Genomic DNA, 16,474 nt, shown 5'->3' on the forward strand with positions numbered 1-16,474 from the left:
TTCATTAAGAAACTACATGTAATCTACAACCTCCGAGTGAGACTTTTAACAGTCTGAAAGCATGTCTTTTATTATTTTTTTTTACATGGCTAATTTCATTTAAACTACGTAATCGTATATTTGTGTCCTCCAAGTAGAAATGATGCACTACTGACACAAATTTGATTTGACGCAACTACCGGTAGTTGTAATTTTGGAAACAATACAATTTTATTTTTTCTAGTGTAAACTGCCCTTTCGAGCAGTCAACTAACTCACTGAACTTGATTTTTGGGGATTTCATTTTGATACTGGATTCCTACAAAACGTTTAGGTTACGGTGAATAATAAGGATACTTGTACAGAGGAGGCAAATATAAAGTATTAGAGAAATACACGTACGACTGAAACAATTGGCCATATTACCAAAAGTGGTACGCTCAAGGTGGTAAAATAATAAATTTCATACAAATTAGGGGAGAGAAACTATGTGTGGCCATGTGTATGTTGGCAATGATAAGCCAGTATCCATTGTTACATTGAAAAAGCAATCAAGGAGCAGAAAAACCATTATCAAACATTACTGGGTCGTTATTCGCTGTTTGCAATTCACTCATTCACTTCTGTTACGTCCATGTTATAGGATCTCGGGATTACAGCAGTTACGTTCATGTTAGTCGGGACCCATTCGGCTCGTGCCGAAGTTACGCCCTCATTCGTTGTTGTGTGATCCAAACAAGGAAAACGATACGCATATGATGATAATAATACTATACTTATCCATTTGTTATGGTATTTATTACGAGTTATTGTGCTCGTGAACGGCAAAGAAGATTCGAAAAACAATTATTTGTTCACGTCAATGTAGCATTGCAAGAAAATAGAAGTTGCAGCAGCACATAAATATGCGTCGCTGACGACGGTTTGCATTCATTTCATTCATTACCATACATACCTTGGCTTCCCTCCATCGTCTTGTCATACTAGTATGATCAGTATACGTTTTCTTAAATTCACCACTGAGGATGTGATTTCGTGCCGAGTGTTCAGGCAGCAAATCTCGGCACATGCATACATCGGGACGTGTCGACTCGGTCCGGGGTCCCGGCACGTGCCGAGATCTCTAGCGTGAACGCCACGGTACACTTCTATTACGTTTACGCTATAAGATCTCGGCACGTGCCGAAATTTGTAATCCCTTGTGTTTGCAGAGGAATTACAGCAGTTGTGTTCACGTCAGTTGGCACCACCCTTTTTAAAGTTCCTCTTGGATCATTGTTTCGATCAAAATGTTTCGATTATCAATTTGATACAGGAATCATGGCTGGCATGATTTGATCACTATGTGTGCTGAAGTACTGTACATGCAATTTTAGCGATTTGTGGTAAAATGACGTTATAGCGAAATGTTGATTTTGCGAATCTCTCTTGTCATTGTTAATTTCCAGTTTTCACAATACTTGTCTGTCGCGTGCCAAAACAAATGCACAGTTATCACCTTGATAAAAACAAAGAAAAACTGTTGTGTGTTATTATGAAGCGCCCCAGATTTTTATGTTCCGGATTACTGTATACAAATCCTCAAGCCTTGGCCATTTTGAATTTATAATAAAGTATTAGCGATATCTTGAATTAGCAAATCAGTTCTCTCGCTAAATTCGCTAAAAAGACATGCTCGCGAAAAAGACATGTTTTACAGTATACACAACAGGACCACATGTACAACTGGCGATGGTGTCGTTTCGTGAGAGCAAACCAAACTGATGCCCTATGAGAAAGCTTTGGTTTCAAATGAAACAATACATACTCCTACTAATCTCTTAACATGGCTCTGTGCATAGCAGAACAGAAATAGAAATAAAACGCCCTAATACTTATAATACGAATATATATATATATATATATATATATATATATATATATATATATATATATATATATATATATATATATATATATATATATATATATATATATATATATATATATATACACTGTATGTGTATGTCAATCCCTTAACAGTATGAATAAGCAGGTATATAGATGTACATAGAATATATACCAATATGGTAATATAGCCATGGAAGGACATGGAGGTGAAAGTAACGTCAGTATATAATAAAAACCGGGGCGCCATATACGAGATTCAAAAAAGTGATATTTTGGCTTCTTGTTAAAAACCGCAAGTCCAATTGCTTTGATATTATACGTATATGTACCTCAGGTAGACCTCGCTCAGATTTGTTTATTTTGGGATGATATATTCAACTCTCTAATTTTGATGAATATTTTTTTCATTTTGGTAAAAGCTGATATTTTTGATTTCTTGTTAAAAACCGCAAGTCTGATTGATTTGATATTACATATATAGGTACTACATGTGGACCTCTTTCAGATTTGTTCATTTTGTGATGATTGCTTCAATTCTTTATTTGAAATGTGCATTGCCCTGGAACCACTCAGGGTTTCATATTATCTCTCGTGTTGTTGGGACAACTCGGGGATAATATTATCTCTCGTGTTGTAAGGGTCACCCAGGAATAATATCATCTATTATCTCCCTTGTTGCTGGGACAAGCCGTTTACACAATAACATGTTTACAAAGTTATCTTTGATGGATATTCTTTATTCGAAATTTAAATTAGGAGCAAAAATAACAAATTTGATTTGTTCACGAAATTGGCCGCTTTAGTATTTGATTATCAGTAACCAGAAGTGCGACATATGTTAAATTTCAGTTCAGCTTCACATCCATGAGTGGTCCCAATAAGGGAGATAATATTATCCACGAGTGGTCCAAATAAGGGAGATAATATTATCCACGAGTGGTCCCAATAAGGGAGATAATATTATCCATGAGTGGTCCCAATAAGGGAGATAATATTATCCATGAGTGGTCCCAATAAGGGAGATAATATTATCCACGAGTGGTCCCAATAAGGGAGATAATATTATCCATGAGTGGTCCCAATAAGGGAGATAATATTATCCATGAGTGGTCCCAATAAGGGAGATAATATTATCCATGAGTTGTCTCAAGAACGAAAGACATATTTTTATCCCTCAGTGGTTCCATAAAAAAATATATTATCCCTTAGTGGCCCTAACAAAAAGGGAGAAAATATTATCTCTGAGTGGTCCCAAGAACGACGGAGAAAATACTATGCCTGGGTGGTTCCAAAATAATTCCATGTTGCGAGAAAGATGAGCGGAAGTCTGTCATCATTTGACACCCGGAAATGGTTTAGTTTCTTAACGATTGAGCTCTTGCAGTTATTTACACATATTTATATTTTTTAAATATTTATTTTATTTATGTTTACTAAAAAACTTGTACGTTTTAAGTCATACGCCAATAAATACGCCGTGCTTGCAACGTAGGAGTTATTATTAGTAAATAACTATTTAAATAAATATTTAAATAGTACGCCTACACCCATGATGCAACGCGTAGTGTATTAATGCATACATCTGATAAATAAATAATACACTGTGTTTGCAACGTGCGAGCTATTAGTAAGTAATAAAATAAATAATTTAAATATAAATATATAGACTTGCAATCGATATAAAACAATCAATATAAAACATACGTGTGTCCGATACTTCAGTGGTCGAAACTTTTTTTGTATTTATCACTTTTTATTGGAGTTTCCTTTTAAAAATACATTTCTTGGATGCTTAACTTAACAATTTTTCTCATAAAGTATAATTACAGATAGATTCTTGTCTTGGATTTCAACAAGTGTATTTTCGTTCAAATGTTCCTTTATTTTATTATTCGTGTTCATTCACTTGTATCTTGGAAGTTGTCTACATATTTTCTCCATTTCCCATTGTGGGATCTGGTTTTGTTTTTTTCTCTTGGCAATGTACAATTCTATTTTGTGTATTGTTTCCACATACTGCTTATACACATAAAAATCTGATTTGTTTTTTTACATCGAGATATATATGTCGTTTTCCAAGCAGTACACGAAAATGTGTGAGACAGGACAGTGATTCATCTCCTACTATAATCTGCTAGTCCCTAAGTCTGTGCCTAAGATCCATTTTCCTTCCCCACAGCATAAAAATGTTTCCCCCAGAACATCTCTACATGTTGACATTTGTAAAACATTGTTTCTTCTTCTGATTAACAGAATGTAAATTGTGTACTCTCCACTCTTGGTGGTTTCATTTTGAATTAATGTACATTTGTGGTAATAATGTTATGCAGTATCTTAAACTGAAATTCCCTAAGTTTTGTATCTATAGTTGCTATTAGTGGTATTCGATAAAAATGCTCCCAACAGTCTATGTTGATATTAAATTGGTGTATATGGTAAATTTCGGATCGAGGGTTGATAAACTGGTTTTCAATTATTTTTTTCTATATCTTCTGTTGTTCATCACTGGGAGAATTTCCTTTGTGAGTTCTGACCACACAGTTAGCATACTAGTTATTTGTTGATTCAGCAAATTCACCTTAAAGTTACATTTTAAAAGCAGCTCTTTACCTCCTACTTGTTTTAAAGTTTTATCAAAAACAGTTTCAACGGGTGTTGAATAGATTTATCAGAGTATCTTCTAATCCAGTTTATTCTAGTTGCCTTATAAATAGTATTAATGTCAGACGCCCCCAGACCCCCTTTTTCCTGTCTTCCTTGGTCGAAACTTCTTACATTCGAGATATACGTAACAACTAGCTCTCTGACATCGATGCATCAACATTCAATAGTAGTCGAAGTTTCCATCATGTCACGGTGACATAAACACCATGTACTACTAGCAGAACGTTTATTTAACAATCCACATCATATATGATAATCCACTAAACTATCCCCAACGGGAAGTACTAGTATATGGCAAAAATCGCATCTGAAATACAAGATCCAACGACCCCACCCAGAAGGTTTTGCGAACTGAAGTATTTTCGCATGACATCGGGCTTCTAGAGAGAAATTGCGTACGAATTACGTGTTTAATGTGGAAAATGCATTATACGCTTAAAAATAAGATCTTTGTACTATTTTTTTATGAGTAAAATAGCTGATTATATTTTACACCTTGCCTATGTCTACGAAATTACGTTTTTTTATTCATTTAAAGCGGGGGAGTCATCACCTGCGCATGCGTCAGATGGCCATATCATATTACAAACAAGCGTTTACTCATGAGCCTTTGCGTTTTTAGCATGCGTTGTTATCGTCGCCTGTGACACAATTCCCACGCGTGCGCAGGTGACGTCCCTTCCGCATTAAATTACATTATTACGGAAATCAAAACAATTGATTACAGAAAAATACCCCTTTCCGACCCCTTTGTTACTAGTGCGTCTTTTGCTGTTATTATTATATTCTCGCAAATCGACCATTTGACCTAGATTTTGCTAAGATGGCACGCTTATTTTATTTCCGTAATATTCCGTTAGCATTGTGAAATACTCAACTATTTTTCTTTTTTTTTATCCTGACACGGTTACTAAATTTTAGTTAGTCCATCCCCGGTATGTTGCGTTTGGTTTTTTATAATAATTATCCACGGACCGCGTATATTATACTTCATTGATCACGTTAGCCCATGCTCTAATTCGACAGTTGTATTACGTTGCACGTATTTTTTCTTTGAAATGTTCTTGTCGCTGCCGTCATCTGATGAGTTCGAAATACTCGTCTACGGACGATAAGTATTCGTCGTGCCAGTTTTTAGTTTGAAATACCACAAAAAGCCAATCGGAATTAAATTACAAGTTGCGCGGGGACGTAGTTGATACGGTGTAATGACGGCATCGGTGGTCTCTCTTCGGTCAAACCATGGAGGTAAAAAAATATCTTTTTACCTCCATGGTCAAACTAAGTAGAATGAGCTATGTCACAGTTTTTAACTGCTGCAAGATTCGTAGGAGGAGATACTGAGCTATGGAGTCCACCAATCATCACGCATTTATATATATAAACCGAATCAACCCTTAAATCAGTAATCTACAGTTCAACAGTGTGGGCTGACATAGCAGGTCCACCAACAGTCCTCATTTAGTTGCGTATCGTGTATCGTCACGAATTGGTCTGCATTTAAAACTCCGTATAGATAAATACCGAAGCCCATCACACACTAAATTCAGGGAGCTGCTATAGGTGAGTACAGAGTAAACTGGGGACATTATGAGTTGGTTGACAATTGATTTAGTTTTACGCCAGCTTTATTCGATATGCCGTGACTCATTATAATACACATACAGCCTAATATTGGGGGCCGAAATTCTGTGTTGAGCCGTGATTTGAGTTGATGTGTACGGGCACGTATGGTGATGTAACAACATTTATAAAAGAACAATCGTTATTCGTGGGTGTGTGAAACACAAGAAAAACAAAAATGCAATTACAATGGCGATTTATTTTCGTGCCAGTTTGTTTGGCTATCATAGAGACGAATGCCTTTAATATTAATATATTTAATATTATCTTTAATATTGCTATGCATCAGTAGTAGCGTTTATATCGCCAGTCAGTAATTTAGTGATTTCACCATTTCGATGGAACAGGAGATTGAAAGTAGGAACGCCGTACAGTAAATTGTTTGTTTATGTTTTACCGCAGCGAGCACCCTACGCATGCGTACGTATATTATATTACTGGCCATTGTCGTGACATCGTAGTTCAACGACACGAGGATGGAAATGGATACGATACATAACAGCTTACGCTTTAAAGGGAAGCAGAGTTCTGGTTTTTGTTACTCTGTACATGAAATTTGTGATATGTGAATGAATTCAGACGAAAAAAACAACTTGTATGTGCTGCGGAATACCCTAAATATCGGATATAAAACGTACTCTTTGCAAGGCGTCATTTCGTCTCTAGAGGGCGTTGGTCAATGACGTCAATAATGAACATGATGTCTCTACCATATCGCTATTGTATATATGTGCCTACTTTATTCTGGTTTTCAAAGACGTTGAATAGCCGTCTACAATTCAAATATTTTTTGTTTGTAACTATCTATAATTATATGCACGTAACCTTTTGACCTAGATTTGACTGGGATGGAATATTTTATTTTAAACAATATTCTAACATGACATACTGCCACCACAACAATGTAAAAACACAAGTACGGTATGATTGTCTGATTTGCGAAGTACATCTGTAATGAATGGGTTTCTTTCCTGCTTGTTGACTCTTTACGATGTGTTCACAACTGTATAATTATTGTTGTTTTTCCCAATGAGAAAACACAGAAAGTCAAGAAATTAAATAAAAAGCTCAATGAAAGAAAATATTCCTAAGCCTAACATAAAACATAATTAATTTTGCGTGTGTTTGGAATTACAGTATGTTTGTAAATATCTCGTCTTTCCATAATAATTTTGATTGTTTGAAATGCCTATAGACCGTGTCCCTGTAATGATTGGTTTGGAATGCGATCATCGTCACTCGTCTCTCCATGTTGAGTTTAGGAGGGCATCGGTGCCGACGTCTGTCATTCAACACAATCAGCCGAGACAGGACAGACATTGGTGGTAATTCAAGGGGATCATGTTCAGTAATTTGAGGGCTAAAAACCACAATAATTAAAGCGGGGTAGTCGTCACCTGCGAATGCGTCAGATGGCCATAGCGTGTCAATGTTTACAAACTTAACATGAATCGTTATGGCATTCATGCGCACAACACCTCACCATATTTCAACTTTTAAATTGTCAGTTAAGAAGGTATTTCATAGTAGCACTTCTATGGGATTGACGTACTAGAATGAATGGGTTCAATTATCAATGTTCACTGATGATGTTATCAATTAGCCTTCTCGAGGTGAAATGACGTCATACAAAGAAGACGTTTGTCGTCTACTTCACAGCCCATTTTATACCCGATATTTATAGCATTTCGCAGCACATACAAGATGTTTTTATCGCCAGAATCTATTCATAGATCTCAAATTTTATGTATGGAGTAACAAAAACCAGACCTCTGCTTTTCTTTAATAGTTTTGTCGTTACGGAACGCCTATGTAACTCAGGTCTATGGTCTATGGGAGCAAGCCTGGCTGGACAGCTATACCCATTCACGCCTCTGGGAATTTGTGTTATTAGCTTGTCAATAAAAGTGACAACTGAATTGAGCCAATAAACTGTGAACGATGGTGCCAGTGGCCAATCACATGAATCACCACGCCTCTATAAACCAACTAAACCTATAAGCAACAGTTCATCAGTGCTCAAACTAGTTGTATTACTAGTCTTAGATCAGTGCAATGTGACGTGTGTGGATATAGACTTTTGACAAAGCACGTCAACAGTTGTTATTGCCCCTATTGCGGCGTTTAACATGAATTTTTTGCAATCCATGAATGAGGCAGCCGGGGTCAATGTTGGTTGGAGGTCCACCCAACGTTTAAACAAGGTATAATTTGGTTTATATAAGACATATGAAACAAACTTTACCAAGTTCACCACGACGTCAAACCGTAAAAGATGCTTGGCCAATTTTGAAACTATAAATACTAAATTAACGTTATTATTGACACATCACTGCTCATTTTGCTCAGTCAGAATCTTCCGTTATTCTGTGCGATGTCACCCCAAATTTGTGTAAAGTCACTTTAGGCCACTTTACGAGGTTTTCTATGAGTCAGTTTCTATTCACAGTCAGCTGGCGTACAATGAATGTTATTTACTGTATGGGGCAGCCGTCTTGAATACGGCTTGAAACTAAATAAAGTAAATAAAGTTGAGTTTTCAGAATTCCACAAATCAATTAAAAAGCTTTTAACCGCTAGCACAATTCGGTCGAATTCGTCGTTTTTGTGTGGAAAATCCTTTGCATATGAGCCTAATTACACCAAGAATGTAGAACACTTTCCCGGGGTATTTGAAACCGAAATCGTCATATAACTGTATTGCTGTCGCTAATTGCCTCATTAAAAAGTTAAATCATTTGGCTATTTCTTTCGGTTTCATGCAGGTTCTGGCCAAGATGTATTCCAAGTGTAATTCTGATATCAGATATGAATTGATGAAGAAATGTCACGTTGATGAAGCTGCACATATACTGACGGGTGCATTTCTTCATGGTGATCCTCTGACGCAAACTGTTGTCCCGTCTTATGAAGCTGAATTATCAGCAAACATCGGTTTATGCACAGACTGTGCGGAGGAGGGTGTGTCGATGGTTGCTATTGATAACGTCACTGGAGAGGTAGTTGGAGCCATTACTGGAAAGCTTTGCCATGGCAACAACATTGAGAAAGGGCACACAGATCACCCAATGGTCACGCCAGAATCCACTTCCTTTCTATCAATAATCATTCCTTTCCTGGAAGAATTGGAAATGGCTTTCTACAAATATCCCGATTTCACTAACAACCGTGACTGCATTGTATTACAGAGTATTAAGTTAGGGGTACATAAAGACTATGGAGGCATGGGTATTGGCACCAAATTGGCACGCATGCGCGGTGAAATGGCCAGAGGAAAGGGCGTGAAGTTTATTGTTGCAGCATGTACTGGGTCATTAAGTCAAATGTTGTATTCAAGATTAGGTTATGAGTGTATTGGTGAAATTTCATATAAAAACTATACAACCAAAGAAGATAAACCATTCGCTAACATCACAGTGTGCTCAGCAGCGAAACTATTTGTAAAACAGTTTTGAGGACAATCGCTAATAAATAAAGTTATATAAAATAAATTTGAAATTTTATGGTTTGTGAAGACTACATAAATCATGCAATAAGTAAATCGGGATGTGATTTGAATGTGATATGGTGCGTTGTGATGTGATATGGTATTGTCTGCTACGAATGTGATGCAAGTTTGAGGTGATGTAATGTTTTGTGGATGTGAAGTGAAGTGATGTAATAGACACTCTTTACCACTAAAAACAGCTAGCTAGAAACATAATTTTTGGGTAATATATATTGACAATTGAGAGTGATGATACTAAAATTATGCAATTGGCTGAAAGAAGGTGACATAATGTTTGAAATTTATCTATTTATTACGCCATGGTTGTTAACATCGTAGAGTGTACCTTTCTTAATAAGATAAGTGTAAAATGAGACAAAGTCATGAGGTTTGAATTAACTTTGTGGAACGAATGGATTTGTGACGAAATTCATTATGGTACAATAACAGATTTAATTGAAAACACGAGCATTATCATAAACCATCTGTATTTCCATCAAAACAGCAGTCTTTTAGTGTTTTCGGAAAAGTGTTTATTGGAGTAAGTACATTGTAAGGCACACAAAGAGTTGTACGGAAACCTAAATGCTTCATTAAAATAAAAATGTTTATTGATAGGGCAAACATAAATGCAACTAACTGTATACAAGCAGTACTAACACAATTGAGTGAAAAGAAATTAAAGTATAGTCCGGGACTCGAACTGGGTGTTCGTAGGTAAACAGTATGACATCATATACCTCGTATTGCCGGCCTCGCAACGCTATGGGAAGTGCGCCCTCACACCAGGGCAATAATTTCCTGTATCACATCTGGCCCAGCTTTCATCATTCAAAACAAATGCGTCATTCTAAATTACGTCGTGTGTTTGAGGTCACGCCGTGGTAAAAATATAACTATAATTAATAAGGTATATGATAAAACCTTTATGGACTGGATAAGGCTTTTGTGAGCTGAGCTTGTGAGTCCATAAAGAATATAATGAAATGATAATGACATCCCCTCATTCAGGAAATAGTTTTATAATGTTTCGACTTTAAATTATTAAATTACTGAGCAACATATCAGTACTATCCCACGCATCAGCTGGTGGAAGAATACTTATATGCGAAGTACCTCGTGATCCAATGACGTTTGATACTCTTGGTGGTACTTCAAATTCCCACAGAGCATTCTAACACGTGGATTAAACAATTTCCCGCAAACAGTTTAATTTTAAGCACTTCAGAAAACGAAAGCACCTCAATATTTTAACCAAAAATCACCGGACTATAAGTGCTTCACAAAAGTGCAAATGTGTAAAGCACATTTATGTGCTCATGAGAGTGACTTTCTTCCACATTATTTTTTATTTGAAGCACTTCAGAAAACACATACAGTGTTATGTATATGGCATTTCCACAAGTTCATAAGAGTAACTCAAGCACCTTTCTTTTTTGTTTCGAATTACTGCAACAACAGATACACATGTAATGTTTCAACCTAAAACACCAGACTATTCATAAAGTATTATGTATGCAGTCTATAATATGCAGTCATAATCGCAACAGTGCTTATTTTCGACTGTATACATCATATTTATTAAAAAAAGTAGAAAAAGATTACCAACACAGATCACCATTTTTTTGCAGACATATTGTGAACGCAGCACTAGGCAGGCGTTAATTGTCAGAGACCTGGTCGATAGTTCATTTTTTTCATAACTATTATTCAATTGGTTGAGATTACGACGCACTTGTGTGAATTTGCATATAATCCAAACGATCAGCTCTAAGTCTCTAACAAAAATACATAACTGTTTAACTATTATTCAGAAATGCCATGAATACAATACAACACAACACAAACATGAAAGAAACATTTTCAACGGAAATCTGTGGTTTCATTATCTATATATGTACGTAATTCTTGCGCAAAAAAGAGTAGAGTATCAGCTGTTTTATTCCAAACATTATCATACATCGAGTATAGATACATATACATAATACAATGGTTACAAGACGACAACACACGGTTATATACCATATATATAACATACATATTACACACAAAATCAAACTGACGACCACACATCACCAAAATACTAAAACAAAGTAATTGTTCTCATAATCCTTCCAAAAGTGTAATATTTGGTTCACACAACAAATAAGGTATTGTGATTTGATGGAATATGGCCAATTGGCGGCTAATTTGACATATCAATCCAAGTATGTCATACGTTTATAATTTATAATCAAAGTTGATTGAACAATTGCAGTAGATGCAATGAACATGTTTGCATTGTAACTGTCATTTTAAACCTTGAACGACATTGACTCGGTCATCAAGAACAAACACATGGATAATATGCAATATGACGTGTACCTTGTCATATTTTATCGGGTCAACTATGAAATGTTATTTTGATTGTATATATCAGTTGTGTACCACGTTTGAGAGCATGAAAGAATGTTAGAACGGAACCTACATTAAACGTATCTCTGTTCCAACTAAAATACAATGAGTTGAATAATTTATGCAGTCATCATGGAGTAAGTGTGTCAATATCACAGCCCGAAATCTGTTTTATCATCAATATGAGGGACGAACAAGACTTGATATTTTTGAATGGGATCTTCCCCTTATAATGGTACTCGTCATACATAATTTCATTCACAGTGTGGAATCCAAACTTTGCGTACAACTTTTGTGTGTACGGCCCTGTACACTCCACGACGATGTAGCGACACCCTGCATCCCTTGCCAGGCATATCTGTTTTTCTGCTGATTTGCTGGCAATACCTTTTCCTTGATATTCGGGGTGAGTCCCGATGTTTATAATTTGCATGATGCGACTAGACTGAAAATCTGGATAATCTTGAAAAGGATTTCCTACGTATAGCTCATCGACTGCCGAATACATTGGATCAAACAGATCGGAGAACTTCTCTGGTATAAGAGCAGTGTCGCCTTCTTCTGGATTAAGAAATCCTTGGCGGATAAACCCAGTGGAAACTCCTACCAACTTATCGTTATTGGTATCGATAGCAACAACAGAAACACCATGCAAAGCACTTCGCTTGCACACTGCTAAGTTGAATTGAATCTCAGCTTCGAGAGGAATCTGCAGGCATGAAGTCATTGGCTCGAATTGGTGAAACGCTTCCGCTAAAAGACGGGCAGCTTCTGCGAATCTGTCGCTTGTCAGCTTCTGGTATTTAATATCAGGATTTGGTGACTCTCTGTCCATTATGTCATGTGCTTTGGGGAAGTAATCTGCAAGAGAATCATTAAATTGTTATTACGCACTCACAAAAACCGTTAATTGTATTTAAAATGTGTATTAAATTATGAAAGATTGGGGAAAAATGGTTGGAAATTATTCACTTTCGAATTCTGAATAGAAACAGTTATCCAGTCGCAGATAGTTAAATTCGGCCTATCATGTACATCCATGATACCGTAACTGTCCTATCATGATAAGCCTTTATCTACCAATCGCATTCTGGTAGCATGAAACTTTCCCGCCTGAGCTATTAAGTGATTAGCCTTGTACTAGTAGTACCAATAAAGTGTTCATGGTCAGCCCATCTCTGTTGTTTCAAGCCTGTTTAGTCATATCAAACCCTAACCACCACATCTTTGGTGCCGAGTCCAGAACGGCTAAGGAACGCAAATACAGCCACAGTCTCCCAACTGGATGGAAACGCGGACAGCACACCGAGGAAAGATGACAGTGTTACTCAATAAGGCCGAAGCAATCATCTCATCATTTGATGTCGAACAAATCCGACGAGTTGAAGAATCCTATCATATATAGGGAGTAGATAGCCGAAAAATACGACGTACTCAAGGGGCTAGATACACACATTATAGCCAGTGCGGAAGATGGTGATCTAGGACACGCGACACCTCTCCAGCCTGTTAAGTCATATCGAACCTTAACCCCCATAAAAATAGCGTGTCCACGCAACAATAGACTAATTACGCTGAATGCCCGGATTATAACGCATTTCGCATGCAGTTCCACTGAACCTTTGTGAGAAAGAACACATTTCATTATAATACATATTTATCATTGTCATTATATAAAGCTTTACGTCACATTCTGTTGTTAACAAGACCAGAGATCAGACGGTTGCTATTTTAGTTCATAGGCCTTTCATTGGCATAGCAGTTTTTATTGTAATGATTGTTCAAATGTTGGCAGATGGTGACACGGCTTCATCATTGAAAAAAATAAGTACTGCGTGTACTGCAAAACTTGTATGGTACTTACTTACCGGAGAAACGACAAAAACAACAAAAAAGATGATCATCAAGGCCGTGTAGACCGCCAAATGCCCTCACAGTGTCGTTGACGTTTACTTTGATAGGTCTATCAGATACACGTCAAAATGTCCTTTGTTTTGAGTCATGAACTGTATATCTTTGTTGTTTGAATCAAGTCGCGGCCTATCTCGTATCGATCAAATGCACCACCTTAACGTTTGATTGATGTGATAAGAACACATGTCGACATAAGACTGTCAGTTGCTAAGCACGTGCTGCCGATGTCATGTCACGTCATCCTGTATGTAGTTTACATGACATCACATAACATAACATCACAGTTATGAGGTCATTGGCTCGAATTGGTGAAACGCTTCCGCTAAAAGACGGGCAGCTTCTGCGGATCTGTCGCCTGTCAGCTTCTGGTATTTAATATCAGGATTTGGCGACTCTCTGTCCGTTATGTCATGTGCTTTGGGGGAAGTAATCTGCAAGAGAATCATTAAATTGTTATTACGCACTCACAAAAATCGGTAATTGTATTTAAAATGTGTATTAAATTATGAAAGATTGGGGAAAAAATGGTTGGAAATTATTCACTTTCGAATTCTGAATAGAAACAGTTATCCAGTCGCAGATAGTTAAATTCGGCCTATCATGTACATCCATGATACCGTAACTGTCCTATCATGATAAGCCTTTATCTACCAATCGCATTCTGGTAGCATGAAACTTTCCCGCCTGAGCTATTAAGTGATTAGCCTTGTACTAGTAGTACCAATAAAGTGTTCATGGTCAGCCCATCTCTGTTGTTTCAAGCCTGTTTAGTCACATCGAACCCTAACCACCACATCTTTGGTGCCGAGTCCAGAACGGCTAAGGAACGCAAATACAGCCACAGTCTCCCAACTGGATGGGAACGCGGTCAGCACACCGAGGAAAGATGACAGTGTTACTCAATAAGGCCAAAGCAATCATCTCATCATTTGTTGTCGACGAAAAAACCCGACGAGTTGAAGAATCCTATCATATATAGGGAGAGGATAGCCGAAAAATACGACGTACTCAAGGGGCTAGATACACACATTATAGCCGGTGCGGAACATGGTGATCTAGGAGACGCGACACCTCTCCAGCCTGTTAAGTCATATCGAACCTTAACCCCCATAAAAATAGCGTGTCCACGCCATAATAGATTTATTACGCTGAATGCCCGGATTATAACGCATTTCGCATGCAGTTGCACTGAACCTTTGTAAGAAAGAACACATTTCATTATAATACATATTTATCATTGTCATTATATAAAGCTTTACGTCACATTCTGTTGTTAACAAGACCAGAGATCAGACGGTTGCTATTTTAGTTCATAGGCCTTTCATTGGCATAGCATAATATGCCGTGATTGTATAGCATTTAGCGAATATTTTAATAAAACGTCGGCGTCATCGTTTACGTGTCTAGGAAAGTAAAAATAGTAGACACACTACGCAATTGCGTACACTACGCAAACATAATAAATGCGAATGTGGCTTAAATCCAAATAATAAATCTCACAGTGTCCCACTGAAGTACGAGCTAAACAACATATAAATCTTTTGAATGTTATGCAATGGCAGAATCTAATCTGGTTCAAAAAAATAAACGTTTCGATTCCCAAGTACTGCGTGTACTGCAAAACTTGTATGGTACTTACTTACAAGAGAAACGACAAAACAGACAAGTTGGTCATCAAGGCCGTGTAGACCGCCAAATGCCCTCGCAGTGTCGTTGACGTTTACTTTGATAGGTCTATCAGATACACGTCAAAATGTCCTTTGTTTTGGGTCATGAACTATATATCTTTGTTGTTTGAATCAAGTCGCGGCCTATCTCGTATCGATCAAATTCACTACCTTAACCTTTGATTGATGTGATAAGAACACATGTCGACATAAGACTGTCAGTTGCTAAGCACGTGCTGCCGATGTCATGACACGTCATCTTCTATGTAGTTTACATGACATCACATAACATCACAGTTATGATAGCAGATACTAGTTACAACGTCCATGTTATAACAGAAAGGTGAAACGGGGGTCACATGACATTGACAGCCTATTGTATGCAAATTACAGCGTTGGCGTGTGTATATGCGGGTAAATTCTTCAAAGATATGATTTCGCCAGGCACTAGACGTCGTAATCATCGTTAATTGTTGTTTTATTGTCGCTGTTTACAGCCTGGTATATTGGTGAGGACACAGCAAAGATTCATTCCAGGCCAAACGTCTGGTTCAAAACAACTATAACAACTATTTATGTGACTACTGTAAACGAATGTGTATATGGAGTTTGAATTCAAAGATTGCTTATCGTGAAATTGTGTCGTCGAAAAAGATTGGTTTGGAACACAGATATACGAACTATAATGATGTATACAGTTTTTTTAGCTTAAACATCACCGATGATCACATAGTGAAGCTATTCATATTACTGCCTCAGATTTCTATTACTGTTTGGTGCCAACAGTTATATGTTTCAATTATTTACACATTCCATAATATTGGATGGCGATGTATTATCACGTGACCAGCCACAA

General features: G+C 37.0%; 2 protein-coding genes across 2 annotated transcripts; one reads left to right on the forward strand and one right to left on the reverse strand.

Moving 5' to 3' along the window:
• The first annotated feature begins 9,125 nt into the window (after positions 1-9,125).
• Positions 9,126-9,611, forward strand: LOC144344796 (uncharacterized). The gene has a single exon (XM_078006594.2). The coding sequence runs from the start codon at positions 9,126-9,128 to the stop codon at positions 9,609-9,611; it is 486 nt and encodes a 161-aa protein (XP_077862720.2).
• A 2,556-nt stretch (positions 9,612-12,167) lies between these two features.
• Positions 12,168-15,913, reverse strand: LOC102805107 (uncharacterized). The gene is made up of 3 exons (XM_085503935.1): positions 15,591-15,913; positions 13,902-14,382; positions 12,168-12,898 (listed from the first exon to the last, which is right to left on the reverse strand). The coding sequence occupies exons 2-3, from the start codon at positions 13,939-13,941 to the stop codon at positions 12,168-12,170; spliced, it is 771 nt and encodes a 256-aa protein (XP_085360061.1). The 5' UTR covers positions 13,942-14,382; positions 15,591-15,913.
• Positions 15,914-16,474: the final 561 nt, after the last annotated feature.

Source organism: Saccoglossus kowalevskii, chromosome 9, assembly GCF_978046115.1.
Source record: "Saccoglossus kowalevskii chromosome 9, keSacKowa6.1, whole genome shotgun sequence".
Taxonomy (NCBI): Eukaryota; Metazoa; Hemichordata; class Enteropneusta; family Harrimaniidae; genus Saccoglossus; species Saccoglossus kowalevskii.